Source organism: Erinaceus europaeus, chromosome 20 (genome assembly GCF_950295315.1).
Source record: "Erinaceus europaeus chromosome 20, mEriEur2.1, whole genome shotgun sequence".
NCBI classification, from domain to species: Eukaryota; Metazoa; Chordata; class Mammalia; order Eulipotyphla; family Erinaceidae; genus Erinaceus; species Erinaceus europaeus.
This window is the reverse complement of record NC_080181.1, coordinates 27597089-27612432: the sequence shown is the minus strand read 5'-3', so window position 1 is coordinate 27612432 and position 15344 is coordinate 27597089. Positions and strand designations below refer to the sequence as shown.

Below are 15344 nucleotides of genomic sequence, written 5' to 3'. Positions count from 1 at the left end.
TATCACAGGGAGATAAGAAATTGTACCCATGTGTCAACAACTGTTCTGCAAACCATTATGCCTCCTCTCACCATAAAATCATATATATACCCAGCACTTCTAACACTGCTTTCTACCACTCTCCCCAATGCTGTGAGTTTATCTGAAGCACCCTATCACTTGACATTTACACACCTGATGCATATGCGCAGCAGTTAGGTGTTCACAGAGCCAGTTAGGTGTTCACAGAGCCAGTGAGAGATAGGCAAAAGGAGGGTCTGGGACGCAAAAACACAACGGCTCTCTGGGAAATCCAATTTACTCCCACTTTTCACTCATTTGGAAAATGGCTTTCTGACCATAAAACAAAATCTATCCTGTACTCAACAAACCAGCCAGAGTGTCCCCCAGTTACCGAGGACTGAAAAAAAAACAAACTAGCAAATAACAGCAAACACACACACACACACACACACACACACACACACACACACACACACTGTCTTCTTGTGCTTTACAAAGAGTTTTTTCCGTGTGTCACCCAATACCTTCCAGGACCCATTGCAGGAGATATTACTCAGCAGGCAAGTTCATAGGTTGAGATAAGTTTCCTCAGTAGGTTTAATGGCCAGAGTTTGAACCTAATGCCTCAGGCATTATATTCTCTCTCTTTTATCTGTTTAAGTTGCCTCTCTGCCTACTAAGAAAACACATGAGGTAACTCAGTTAAAAAATTCAGAAGAGTAGTTCAACCACTATAGGTGAGTGGTCTCACTGGGAACTTTTTCTGTTTCCCCCTAGAGCTTTTAAGTTAAGTGTAAATTGACTATGTGCTTAGGAATTTACCAGCTCAGACAGACTGAAACAATTAGACAAGAGGCCAAGTCAGACTGAGAGAAGGAGACAGACCCTGAGCATGTGGGCCAACATTCCTTTTAAAAGTCTCCCTCTGTAGCCTTGCTCAATTGGCTGAAACCCTAGAGGTTTGGCTGGCTTGCTCACTTCCTCTCAGAAGTGTCCATCCCCCAAGGGAGCCTGGGAGTTGTAGTCTTGAGGCCAGTCTATCTCTCCTAAGCCTTGAGCTGACTTGACTCCCGGCTGCATGAGAACAGTGTCGATTTCAGTAGTGAGCTGTGTGATGAAGTGCCCAGTGTACTTTCTTTGCAAAAACACAAAGCTTCTCCTGAATAAGAGTTGAAGCCTCTGTTTATTCAGCAGAACCTAGTCCCTTGGCCCTCTTCTTTCTAGTTCTTTATGACTTCCCCTCTCTCTCCTGCAGACACTGGAACTTTCTCACTGACTCCTCCAGAGCCTCCTCGGTGAGGCACTTGTGTACTTTTCAAAGGAACATGAGAACGTGATGGCCATCAGTGAACAAATACTAGAGAGAGTGGAGTATGAAGTCAGGCTCAAGCCCCACTCACATTCTGCATTCTGTCTGGCATTTTGGCTTTGGATAGGTACAACCTATGTTCCAAGGCTAAGACAAATATTTCATCCTACTCTGGTCTTTTGGGAGCCACCTAATCTCACTCCACACTTTCTGTCTGCATCATATCTGGATTATAATATATATATATATATGTCTGTTCTCTAATTCATTGTCCAGTTGCAAGTATTACTGGTTGAACAAAACAAGGATCTCTTTAGATGTTACTAAATATCTAGTACTCACTGATTATTTAAAATGTAAGAAAGCAATAGGTATTGAAATATAACTTAATTTTTCCAAATATTTATTTATTGAATACAGACAGAGATAGATGGAGAAGAAAGGAGGAGGTAGAAAGGGAGAGAGAAATAGAGACACCTACAGCACTGTTTCACTTCTGCAAAGCTTCCCTCTGTGGGTGGGGACCAGGGGCTTGAGCCAGGGTCCTTGTGCATTCTAACACATGTGCTCAACCAGGTGTGCCACCTCCCACCTACCCCCGAAAATATAACTTCTTTGATAGGGAGTTAACAGTATATTTTTATAGCTTTTTTTTTTTTGCCTCCAGGGTTATTGCTGGGGCTTAGTGCTGCAACATGAATCCTCTGCTCCTGAAGGCTATTTCCCCTCCTTTTTTTGTTTCCCTTGTTGTTTTATTTTTGTTGTGGTTATAATTATTGTTATTGATGTCATTGTTGTTGAACAGGACAGAGAGAAATGGAGAGAGGAGGGGAGACAGAGAGGGAGAGAGAAAGATAAGCACCTGCAGATGGGGAGACAGGGGCTTGAACCGGGATCCTAACACCAGTACTTGCTCTTTGCGCCATGTACGCTTAACCTGCTGCGCTACTGCCCAACCCCCCAACAGTATTTTTTGTTATCCCAAAATGACCTCTTCTTGCTCAAAAAGGTCTCTTAGTGCCCCCCCCCCCAAAGCATAGGGAAGAAGGGTTTTCATTAGAAGCTCTCATAGGCTTGCATGCTCCTGTCTGCCTGGCTTGTGAGGTTGGTTCTATTGAATCCCCTCATGGCACAGGTGCAGCTGGTCAAGTAAGAAAAATAGCCAGTTAGCAGCAAGATGATGTCCTGGTCCTCTCCATGAGTTGACTAGCTTCCTACACGTGGGCTCAATTTGAGGAACAAATCCAAAAGGCAAGACTTAATTCAAAGTTCTAAGCCAGTTTAGAGGGGCTGGACAAGCCCGTGCCAGTGTTTGAATAGATAGAGAACACAAAGAAAATCTCTCCAAAGGGTGAACTCCTGAGGCTCTCAGCATCCTTTATGTGCCTCCATTTTTTCCCTAGTGAATACCTGGCAGGTTCTGAAATTAATGGGAAAATTGCTTGGCCAAGAAGAATTGTGCAAGAATACAGCCAGGCTATTCTTCAATACACCTGGATTTCAGTTCTCTTTCTCTTTATATTAGGACTTTTTTTTTTTCTCTCTCTCTCTCTCTCCTATTGCTTTTTAGGAGTTACTAGAAAACAGATTTAATGTATACATCTGCATCTGTGCCTCTGGAAGAATGTGTTTCTTGGTTTTGAAAATCAACAACAGAAGAAATGCAGAATAAAGAAAAGGAGAGGAAAGCAAAAGACATTCAGCTTCAATTTACTTCATATCCCTCTTGAAGACTTTTTTTATTTGTTTTATAATTTAAGAAATATTGCAATCATTTAGGTATATGATTTATGAATGAGAGTTTATATATTGAAAGTATTTGCTTAACACATCTTTAATGGTAGCAGGAAAGATAAAGAAAAGTTAGAGAAGGGATGGGCAGTGGCACACATGAGTAAGTGCACACGAAACCACACAAAGAGACCCGGATCGAGTCCTTGCTCCCCACCTGTAGGGGGAAGCTTCAGGAATGGTAAAGCAGTGCTGTGCCTCTCTCTCTCCCTCTCTGTCTCCCCTCTCAATTTCTCTCTCTCTGTCCTATCATATAAAAAAGAAAAAGAAAATGGGGGAAATGACTACTAGGAGCAGTGGATGCATTTTGCAGGCACCAAGCCTGGTGGTAAAATAAAAAAAGAAAAGTTAGGGACCAAAGTTCTGGAGCACATCTTGTTTCATTTAGCGAAGTGTGCTATCTAGAAGGCATTCAGTAATTCACAGGAAAGGCAGCAGCTTCACTAATTCAAACACTTTTCATGACATTTTCTTTCATGATTAAACAGAAGGGGTGAAATCAAGCTTCCTATAATGACACACTTGAAACTGGTCTTGGGGCCAGGTGGTGGTGCACCTGGTTAATAACACATGTTACCGTACGCAAGGACTCCAGTTCAATCCCCTGGTCCCTACCTGCAGGGGGAAAGCTTCAGGAATGGTGAAGTAGGGCTGCAGGTGTCTCTCTGTCTCTGTCTTTTTCCCTTTCTACCTCCTCCTCCCCGTCTCAATTTCTGTCTGTCTCTATCTAATAAATAAATAAATTAATTAATTAAAAAACTGAAAAGAAAGAAAAATGGTCTTAAAAAATCTGTCATAAAATTTAGACATGGGACCATAAGAAAGTTAGATCAGCTAGTTCTCTGTTGGAGTATCAGGACAGTTATCTGTTAGGTTTGACATGCTCAGTGGACGCCACAAAGTGACATCCAAGGCACAAGGTGAGTCTTGGGTAGACTTGTTTGCTTCCTTTTGGTTCTTGGACACAGACTGTGACTTTGGTCATCATCCTACAAACCCCTTTGAATTGGAGAAAGATGTAAGTGAGCAGTTCCACTACCTTGCATACCTCAGTGATATGATGTTAATTGTAATATACTTATTTGACTAGACCACAAGTTTCCCAGATTAAGTGTTATTTCTGGGTCTATGTAGAGTGGGTGGGAATACAGGGAGATTGGCATGTGAATCCATGAATTCAAGTAAAGTAGTTTAGTTTCCCAAGACGGTGGGCATCATCCAATCCACCTAGGATTTTAACAGAACAAAAGGACAGAGGAAGAAGATCACTCTCTTGCTTCCTGTCTACTTACTTGAGGAGGGACACTGATCCCTTTCTTCCCTGGGGTTGGAATCTGGACCACCAGCTTCCCTGGCTCTCAAGTCTTCGGGCTTAGATTCCCTCACTGCCTTTCCTTCCAGAAGTTTGACAATGACAGATCCTGGGACTTATCATTCTCCGCTATTGCCTAAGTCAATTCTTTATGATAAATGAATCTCTGTTTCTCTAGAAGATCTCTATCTCTATGTATCCATACGTACATCAATATTCTAGCCTATAGATTCTGTTTCTCTGGAGAACCTTGACTAACGCAAGCACAATTACAACCACACTGGTTTTGTACTTTCTATTGTGCTATGACATGTACAATTGAAAAAACTCCTTATGGTCTAAGAGGCTAGTAGGATTCCCTCCCCCCCCCAAACCCTCCGACTTTATTGGAGGTAAATAATAACACTGTGTCCTCAGATTTGAGAGAAGGCACAATTTATTTAGTCAAATTATTTTACAACATAGTCTTCATGGACAGTTGTCAGCTTAACACAATATAGTTTTTTTTTAAGTCAATGATTACCTGCAAAATTATATATATTTTAATATCTAAAAATATATTGCATATATAGGGCAGGAAAATCCCTGTACCCACCAGGGAAAGTTTGGTTGTTCTGGTCAAAAGCTGTGATAATTGCAGTCTGGTTATTTACAAACACCTCCAAAAGCATTAAAGATTTCAACGGGTTGCCTTTCTTTGTTTGGGCACGCCTGTTAAATAACTGCACGAGTGCTTCTTTTTATTCTAGCAAGTCAGAGACTTGGATGTCCCATATCCTTTTATTTAAAAAAAAACAACCCAGCTATAAAAACGTACAAACAGCCCACATGTACAGATTGACAAAAGATGTACAAATCACACTTAAAAAAATAACAACAGCGGATCTGCTAGTAAAACTGTCTTTGTGACCGAGGTCAACTCGTTTCTTTAGTCTTTTTTTTTTTTTAACTATTTACTTTTCATACTGTGCGATATAGGAAAATAACTCTGCATAATTTATACAGTAAGTTGCCTTCTGACTGGTTGACCCTGGACTGGTGGTCTGACAAGCGCACAGCGCTTGCGAATCTGTCTGTGGTTAGAAATCCCTAAGACTCCTCCAAAATCTGGGACTCACTGTCATCATTTAAAAAAAAAGTTATTTAATTCTCTGTGTTTCAGGAATGTCTTTGCATTAGAACTTCCTGGTTCATTGGTTGAGTCTTTCAAGAGAGAATGATCAGCCTAGTGCATCGTCCCATGGAGAGGGGTGTTTTTGCAATGCCCACGACTTCTTTAATACACTCACATGGGTTTCTTTCTTTTAAATTCCAGTTGGGTGAGAACTTCACTGGCCTCACAATTCATGTTCCAGTTGCCATCCACTGAATTAGGTTCTGCTTAAATTAGATGATCAGCTTCCTGCCTTTATTTTCACTAAGTCTCAAACCAGAACACAACTGGTTAAGTCTGTGACTTTTATCACACTGTCCTCCCCACCCTTCCCTCTCCACAAGGTCCCATGATCAAGACCCTGTGTGCTGATAAGAAACTGCTTTGGTCATAAAAATCACAAAGAAAATTTACAGTTTCTTTCCCAGAACCATGATCCAATCATTCCAGTCATCTAAATATTTATTTCACTCCTAAGATGATAGGAGATTGAGACTCCAAACTGGGGTACTGGCCCATGGAACCCTCCATCTCTTTGTTCAAGGTAGAGTAAGCAAAAGTTATCAACATTAAAACATTTTTTTTTAAAAAAGGACTTTTCATATATATAAAAGAACAATTACAAAAAGGTTCTATCCAACAAGAAAGAACATCCAGTTTTCAGTTTTTTTTTTTTCTCTTCAAGGCCACGTGTGTCCTTTTAGAGTCCAAAGTATTCCAGGAAGCATGAGGGAGGGGCTTCAGCTAGAGGACACTGACGGTTAAGCCTCTAGTAGTAGTTGCCTAAGTGTGAGGGCACGTGGGTATTGGGGTGGCGGGGGACATTAGGGTTGGGGTAGATGCCACCCGTCGGCGAGGTCCAGTATTGTGACGCAGCTCCAAAGAAGCTGGAGGAGGTGACAGGCATGGAGGAGGGGTGAGGAGGGACAAAGTTCACCTTCTGTTGATGCGCATGGTAGGAAGGCATATAGGAGATGTCAGAAGGGTACTTGTACATGGACGACTCGGTTGGGTGCGGCTGCAGAGCCTGGGCAATGCCGTGGAAGTCAAATTTGTAGGCATACCTTTTGCCATGCACTTTGGTCATAATGTTCTTGTCGTAGTAGTAGCGGAGAGCCCGGCTCAGCTTGTCATAATTCATGTTGGGCTTGCTTTTCCGCTCCCCCCAGCGCCTGGCCACCTCATCGGGGTCCGTCATTTTGAACTCCCCGTTGGTTCCCTCCCAGGTGATGCAGCTGGCGTTGGCACTGTCAGAGAGAAGCTCCAGGAGGAACTGCCACAGCTGGATCTGCCCGCTTCCTGCAGGCAGGGAGGCGGGGGTGGGGAGGGTTGCAAAGGGGACACATCAGGTTGGGGAGATCATGTTCAATTCTTTTTTTTTTTTTAACCTCCAGAGTTATCTCTGGGGCTGTGTTGGCACTATGAATCCACTTCTCCTGGTGGCCTTTTTTTTAATTATTGGATAAGAGAGAAATTGAGAGAGGAGAAGGAGATAGAGAAGGAGAAAAAAGTGACCCACCCCCTTCCAGGTGGAGAGCCAAGGTCTTGAACCGGGATCCTTGCGCTGGTCCTTGTGCTTCATACTTTGTGTGTTTAAACTGGTGCGCCACCACCTGAACCCTGGTTCAATTCTCTAGATGTGAGGATCCCCTCACCTTTGGCTCCTTTCTTCCCTCTCTTGCTTTCTTTCTTCCTTCCTTCCTTGATTCCTTCCTTCTTTCCCTCCTTCCTTCCTTTCTCTCTCTCCCTCTCTTCTTTCTTCCTTCCTCTTATCTTTTATTTTTCTTCCACCAGAATTATAGCTGGGATTGGGTACCTGCATGGTTCTACCATTCCCAGTGGACTTCCCCCTCAATCTTCCTTCCATCCTTTCTCCCCACCCCCCCCAGCAGAGTTGAGAAGCAGAGAGAGAGGGTGGGGGGAGGGAAAGGTAAGAGGCACCTGCAGCGCTGCTTCATCCTGCATGAAACTTCTCCCCTGCAGGTGGGGACTTGAACCTAGGTCTTCATGCAGGGTAACATGTGCACTCCACTAGGTGAGCCACCACCCAGCCCCTCACATTTGGCTTCTTTTGACAGGTGGCCCCCTCCTTTCATTGTTGACTTGCTTTTCTATTTGTAACTGATTTTCCCATAACAAGCAAGGTTCCATCTTAAATGAGATAAGCTAGAGAAGGACAGATACCGGATGACCATTCACAGGTGGAACTTCAAAAGCAAGAGTAAGAGAAAATATAAGATGAAATTTGGACTGGGTGTGAGATGTTGCATCAAAGCAAAGTACTGTGGGGGAGGGGTTAGAGGGGCTCTGAGTCCGGGGCATGATGGTGGGAAAGAACCTAGGTTAAGGGAGACAGTATCTTGCGGACACCTATCATGGGGTGATAAGAGGTTGTTCAAGGTTGTTTTTGGGGTGCAGAATGTAGGAGTTCTGGCTTCTGTAATTGCTTCTCCACTGAACGTGGGCATTGACAGGTCAGTCCATACCCCCAGCCTGTTTCTATCCTTTCCAAGTGGGCCAGAGCTCTGAAGGGGCGACTTTCTCTCTTCCTCTCTATCTCCCCTTTCCCTTTTGATTTCTCTCTGTCTCTATCTAACAAGTAAATAAAATATTTTTTTAAAAAGAACAACTTGGGCAGAGGGAAATATGGCAATAGAAGGAGCTGTGCTATTTCCTTCTTTTTAAAATTCTACTAGTTGCCAACTCTTTTATTATTTAAAAGTATTTATGAAGCCTTTTAAAAATATTTATTTAAACTATTTTTATTTATTTATTTTATAAAAGACAGATGGGGCTTGGGGGCTTGAACCCAGGTCCTTGCATACTGTAATGTGTGCTCCATCACCTTTTCCTTAAATACTTACTTATTATGGAAAAGAGTGAAGGGTGGGGAGCAGGAGTGCATGAGGACTGCTTCTCAGAGCTGTGCAATTTCTTTTTTTAATATTTATTTATTTATTTATTCCCTTTTGTTGCCCTTGTTGTTTTATTGTTGTAATTATTATTGTTGTTGTTACTGGTGTCATCGTTGTTGGATAGGACAGAGAGAAATGGAGAGAGGAGGGGAAGACAGAGAGAGGGAGAGAGAAAGATAGACGAAGAGACTCCCCTGCAGGTGGGGAGCCAGGGTCTTGAACCGGGATCCTTACACTAGTCCTTGCGCTTTGCGCCACGTGCCCTTTGACCGGCTGCGCTACCGCCTGACTCCCGAGCTGTGCTATTTCTTTCCCCTTTGGGCAAGGCCAGATGGTCAGGAACTATAGAATGGTCCTGAGTTGTTTTTAGAACTATTATTATGTAATATTTAGCCCTTAACACATCAAATTCATGTTATCTTTGTGTTTTAAGGACACAACTCTTACCTAAGGCCAGAACACTCTGTTGTCTTCTCTTCTCTGTCTCTGTGTGTGTGTGACACACACACACACACACACACACACACACACACACACACACACACACACACACACGTTTTACTAGATCCTCATGCACAACCTTTTCATTCTTCTTAGGCTGACTCTCCCAGAAAGAGGTGGGGAGACACCACAGCACCGTGACCTTTCCTGCACTGCATGGCAAGACAAACACCTTACCAGGTAAGCTATTTCCAACCCTCTGCTGTTCTTGCTAAAATTAAGAATAAGTGTTTCTGGGATATCTGTCCATCTTATTTTTACCTTGTGTGAGGAAGAAAACATAACTTACTGGAATCGTCACCCCAGATTTTCCTATAGGGACTTCTACATGTGTTTTTTTTTTAACTTGTTTAAGCTTCGGGACAGATATTTAGTGTTTTTTTCTTTCTTTCTTTCTTTCTTTCTTTCTTTCTTTCTTTCTTCTTATTTATTTTTAAAAAGGAGCCATTAACAAAACCATAGGACAAGTATTTTTTCTTTTTTAAATAAGAGCTTCTTTAAAAAAAACTGTTTTATTTAATAGGACAGAGAGAAACTGAGAGGCGGGAGATAGAGAGTGATGAAGAAAGAGACACCTGCAGCGCTGCTTCACCAATTATGAAGCTTCCCTCCTGCAGGTGGGGAGTGGAGGTTTGAACTCTGGTCCTTGTGCATAGGAAGGTATGCACTCAACTGAGTGCACCACCACCTGGCCTCTAACATGTTTGTTTTCCAGAAGCATCCTCAGCTAACAGACAGCATTGCTACCTACAAGCAAACAGGCCCTTCATTGAAGAGACACACGTGACTCCACCATCATGGGTCTGAACTCTGGGTGGTGGTCTCTGCAACCTCATAAAGCAACAGAACATTTCTGGAAAAGAAATCTTTGCAGGTCAAAGTAAACTCACCAGGGTTGGCTAGGCGACTGCTGGTGGGGCCCAGGATCTGATATGGATCTAAAGAAACAAACCAGAAAGTTGTTTGAGCCATATGAAAAATACAAGAACAATGGCATTGCATGGTTAAGACTGTCCCAAGAGTTTATATTTCTGTGTCAATATCACAGGACAGCTGCATTTCAGAAAACTTTCCCAAGTGTATTATATTTGCAGACCTCAAAGGTCTTGATCACAGATGTGGTCTTCCCCTATATAATTATAGAAACAACATGGAATAGCTAGTGCCTAAAATTTGTAGGTGATGCTGTCATTACCTAAAACGGAGTATGAGCTCATGTGGATGGAGCTGCTGGTTAGTCTTCCATCCTAATGAGAGAGGCAAAGGATGGCCTAGAAAGTGCACTGAGATCACTGGCCTTTCATCGTCTTATCTCTTACAACTTGACACATCTTTGTCTTTCTGATGTAGCATAAAAAGCATGAGCTAACTAAACAGCTCATTGGCCAATGTCTGGGTATGGGTTTTCTCATCTACAAAATGAGTGGGTTGGGCTACTGGATTCCTCAGTTACCATCTAAAGCAACATTCTGTGATTTTAAGCTTGGAAATGCCACCACTAGAATTCCTATTTTAGCTGTAAGATGACTATTCTTAAACTCTAAGTTTACTTAAAGCGCTCCCCCCCCCCCCGACATTGCCAGGACTTCATTGCTCCAGGCTGTCATTTTTTCAGACAAAAAGAGACAGAGTCAAGGAGAGACATCCCAGCACAAAAACTGCCCTCAGTGCCATAGTGTTCCTGTGTAGTGTATCAGGGGCCTGCACCAGGGTCGAGCACATGGCAAGGTAGGCACCTTCCCAGGTGGACTATCTCAGTGACCCAGCTGACGTAAAATGTAAGTGGTCATTCAGACATAACAAATCTTTCCAGCACAGGTTTATGTGAGATTCCTTCTCTTCCTCCTCCTCCTTGTCATCCTCATCTTCATCATCATTAAGGTTTCATTGCTCTTGGCTTTTTTTCAGATTAAAAGAATAAATAAAGAGAGAAGAAGAGAGAGAGAGAGGGAGAGAAGAGGGAGAGAATGGCATCACCGCTCTCAAGATTCCTACAATGCAGTGGGTATCAATCTCAAACCAAGGCTGAGTACATGAAAAGGCATCTCACTAGCCAGATGAGCTATTTTGCCAGCCCTAGTCTTGCTGTTTTTTTTGTTGTTGTTGTTTTGTTTTTTTCCAGACGAGGAAATGTTGACAGAGATCAGAATCACAACTTGGTTTATGTCACCAAATGTTTGCTAAATGGTATTGTATTTACAATTAAAATTTTACTTAAAAAACACAACAACATGGTTTATGGATTTCTACTTAGACCCATGCATTAATCTGAACATTCCTCAAGGCCACTTAGTCTACCCTGCTTCATCCAAGAGAAATTTAAAACGTTTGGCTGCTCATTGTCTAATTTTGTTGTCATCAAAGGTCCTTCAGCTCCTCAATGTCACATCATTTCTGTTTGGCTTGTGTTTCCCAGTCAGCAAGTTCTTTCTTAGTCTTCCCAATGAAAAAGAGGTCAGTTTTCTATTACTCTCTTAGTGGATATGGAAAACATTGTCCCTCCCAAAGCAAATGCCCGATGCAGAATTTACTAATCTCTGCCGAGTCATATGAACAAGACAGAGTTGGGCCCAAGAATGGGCACAACTGAGCTGTCCTCAGAGAAACGGAGGATCTTTGTAGAGAACAGGAAGAAGACTTCTCCAGAAAGTGAATTAGAAAGCTTGGACGGAGCATAATTATAGGGAGGGGCATTTTGTGGATACTATAGCTCTAGGTGCCTCTAACTTCTCACCCAATATGAAGAGTCCCCAGTTAATGATTTTAAAAAGCTTTGTATGGGGCCAGGAGGTGGCACACCAGGTTAGATACTCACATTACAGTGCACAAGGACCCAGGTTCAAGCCCCTGGTCCCCACCTGCAGGGGGGAAGTTTCATGAATGGTGAAACACCTGTGGCAGGGCCACAGGTGTCTCTCTGTCTCTCTCCCTATTTTCCCATCCCCTCTCAATTCCTCTCTGTCTCTATCCAGTAAAAAAAAAAAAATTGTACTAGTAAGCGATCACAAACTGAGGGCATTTAAAAAATTTCAATTACAGGCAGAGAGAGTTAGAGACACCACAGCATTGCTTCACCATCCATGGAGCCTCTCGGGTGTTGTGGTACGCCCAGATGGGACTGCGGCTCAAACCTGGGGCCTTGTGTATGGGAAGGTGTGTGTGCTACCTGGTGAGGTATCTCCTGGCTCAGGATGGGAGGGTTCTGAAAGGGAAGATTTGGTGACCCATAAAAAACTAGCATAGAAACTGGGGAGTTGTAGCTGGAGTTCTCACATAAACCATTAGTGTGGCTCCTGGCAAATTACTTCACCTTTCTGGGCCTTAGTTTCTTTCCTTCCTTCCTTTCTTTCTCTCTTTCTTTCCTTCTTCCTTCCTTCCTTCCTTCCTTCCTTCCTTCCTTCCTTCCTTCCTTTATTTCTTTCTTTCTTTCTTTCCTCCTTCCTTCCTTCCTTTTCTTTCTTTTTTAAAAATTTTAAACGATTTTTTAAGGGCCAGGTGGTGCTACACCTGGTTGGGTGTACGTGTTACAATGCTCAAGGACCTGGGTTTGAGCTTCCAGTCCCCACCTGCAGGGGCAAAGCTTCATGAGGGGTGAAGTAGGCCTATGGAGATGTCTCTCTCTCTCTCTCTTCCTTTCTATCTCCCCTTTCACTCTTGATTTATGACTATCTCTATCCAGTAAATAAAGATAATAATTTTAAAATTTAAAAATATCGTTTTAAAATTTGATTTAATTTGATAGGACAGAGAGAAATTGATAGGAAATGGGGATAGAAAGGGAGAGTGCGATACCTGCAGCACTGATTCACTGCTTATGAAAGTCCCCCCCGTCCCCGCAGGTGGAGGTCAGGAGTTTGTGCCTGGACCCTTGTACATGGTAACATCAGCACCACTACCCAGGCCTGCCTCCATTTCTTTATTGTGAAAAATGAGGTAACCAGGACCTGTCATCTGCAATCTCTTTTCATCTCTGTTGTCTGACAAGTCTCCGTCAGACTCAAGCACTACTGCTGACTCGCAGCTCTATTATAGAGAGTCCAATATAGAGACTCTATGATAAGGAAAAGAAATGATGCCCAAGGCAGTGTGCAAATATTGTGCATTGTCAAGGCTTCACGGCTCTGGGTCAACCTTCCCTTCCTTCCATCCTTCTGTCCTTCCTTCCTTCCTTCCTTCCTTCCTTTCTTCCTTCCTTTCTTCCTTCTTTTCCTTCTTTCTCTAGAAAGGAAGAGATGCTACCACAGCACCTAAGCTCCCCCCAATGCAGTGTGGATTAGGCTTGAACCTGTGTGGTGCCCATGACAAAGCAGACACACTGTCCACGTGAGCCTTCTTGTCAACTCTCAGAGCGGTACACTGTCTAATTTCTTCTTCTCAGGTACCCATGTGGAATCAATAGCTGCCTGAGAAGCGAAGGAGAAGTATCACACATCAGGGGCAGGTACCTGGTTGGGGGCGTTGTTCAGTATTCTTGCTCATTGTTTGCGCTCCAGTTAGAGGGGGGCCTGCAACAAGAGAAAAGGGAACACAGTAAGTAGGAGGAGGGAGGCAACATCTTGTCAAACGCCTTCCAGCAGGACACACTGGGTTCCCACTCAATCAGCCCTTTGCTCAGTCATTCATTTTATTCTATAAATCATTATGGAGACTCTCTTGCGTGCTAGCATTGTTCTCATTGTAGCCATTTGTTAATGAACTAGCAGTTCCCAAGGGGAAAACCCACATTTTAATAGGCAGATAATGACCCATGACAATCAGCATGTGGCCTGGCATATCTTGTGGTACTGGGGCAGTGAAGTTCATTTAAAATAGGTATGTTAGGGAGTCGGACGGCAGCACAGCGGGTTAAGTGCACGTGGCACAAAGCGCAAGTACTGGTTAGGATCCTGGTTCGAGCCTGTAGGGGAGTCACTTCACAGGGGGCGAAGCAGGTCTACAGGCATCTTTGTCTCTCTCCTTCTCTATCTCCCCCTTCTCTCTCAATTTCTCTCTGTCTCTATACAATAACAAATTTAAAAAAATGTTAGAGAGGTCTTAAAGGAGAAGTGGCTGTCTGAACAGAGATCACCTTTTTTCCAATGTTTTTATGCTTGTGAGGTTACCTCTCTGATATTTCTCATGCCCTCCTGCTTTACAGCCAAGCTGCTTCTTGCATAGTCTACAGCCTATTGATAGCTTAATGATTTCACTGGCCATCTTGGGATACTCTCCCTGAACTATTTCTCTCCATCACCCCTCAACCTCAGTGATGCTTCACTGACAACAGAAGTAAGGTCCATCTTTATAGCATCACTCATGCCCAACTCTCTTACCTTTCCAGACTTTTTTACCCTCATGCCCCCTAAGCTTCAAGACCCAGAATCCCCACTGACTGTCAAATAGGACAACCTCACTGGTTGACTGGCCAACCAGTCTTTCCTTGGCACCCACCTTTCATGGTATGGTCTGTCCTCTGACATCTACTCAGGCCCATATCTTGCCTAGGCCTTCTCAAATCAACTCAGAGGGAAGGCTCATGAAACCCTCTTTGCCACCCACCAGATGGAAGGAGTTCTGTCTTCTTGAGAGGGTCTGCCTAGTTCATTCTCATGAATCTTACTGAGCTACGGGTCAGAGCTGGTTCAGAGTGAACAGATACTTCCTTCATATTATTGGAAAGGATCTTGGTTATTGTGTGGGTGTTGGTTTTTTTTTTTTTTTTATCACCCACTCATGTGCTTGATAGTTTATTTTCAAAAGGACATTGAAATTGACACATTCTGACTCAAGAATCAGGGAGTAGATAGCATAATGGTTATGCAAAAAGTCTCACATGCCTGAGGCTCCAAAGTCCCAGGTTCAATCCCCTGCACCACCATAGGCCAGAGCTGAGTAGTGCTCTGGTTAAAAAAAAAAAAAAAGTCACTGTCTTTCTCTACCTATAAAGAGAACATTGAACATCTGGAGCCAGGTTTTTAACACAAAACATTATCTCAAACTCCTACCATCTATCCCTTCATCACAGTATCATCCATCTCAGTCAGCCATGAAACAGGGATGGGGACACTGGCATGACATAGTCTGGATCATTAGAGGATTAAAGTCATAGAGGCTCATGACTCAAATGACAGAACCTGGATCCTGTGACATTTCATTCATGCAGGACATTGTCCCAAGAAACTTGCCAACTTCAAACATTCTAAAACTAAATACAATGAGACACAGCTCAAAGGTCTGCATACAGCTCTCTCCATCTTTTAAGGTCATATCTGACAGGCCCTAAATTGGCAATTAATTGTAATGTCCACTCCTCCCTTTGATGTCCTATCCTTTATCTCATGACCCTCTGCTCCACTCCTGTCCTCAGAAAAATTACTTCCT

General features: G+C 43.1%; 1 protein-coding gene across 4 annotated transcripts in view; it reads right to left on the bottom strand.

The window, feature by feature from the left end:
* Positions 1–4833: 4833 nt before the first annotated feature.
* Positions 4834–15344, bottom strand: part of FLI1 (Fli-1 proto-oncogene, ETS transcription factor) — a 157557-nt gene continuing 147046 nt past the window's right edge. For all 4 annotated transcript variants that reach the window (XM_060180171.1, XM_060180170.1, XM_060180172.1 and 1 more), the window contains exons 7-9: positions 13430–13489; positions 9875–9922; positions 4834–6867 (exon numbers count right to left, since the gene is read on the bottom strand). In XM_060180171.1, coding sequence (XP_060036154.1) covers positions 6338–6867; positions 9875–9922; positions 13430–13489 — 638 coding nt within the window. In that variant the 3' untranslated portion in view covers positions 4834–6337. The remainder of the gene's footprint in view (positions 6868–9874; positions 9923–13429; positions 13490–15344) is intronic.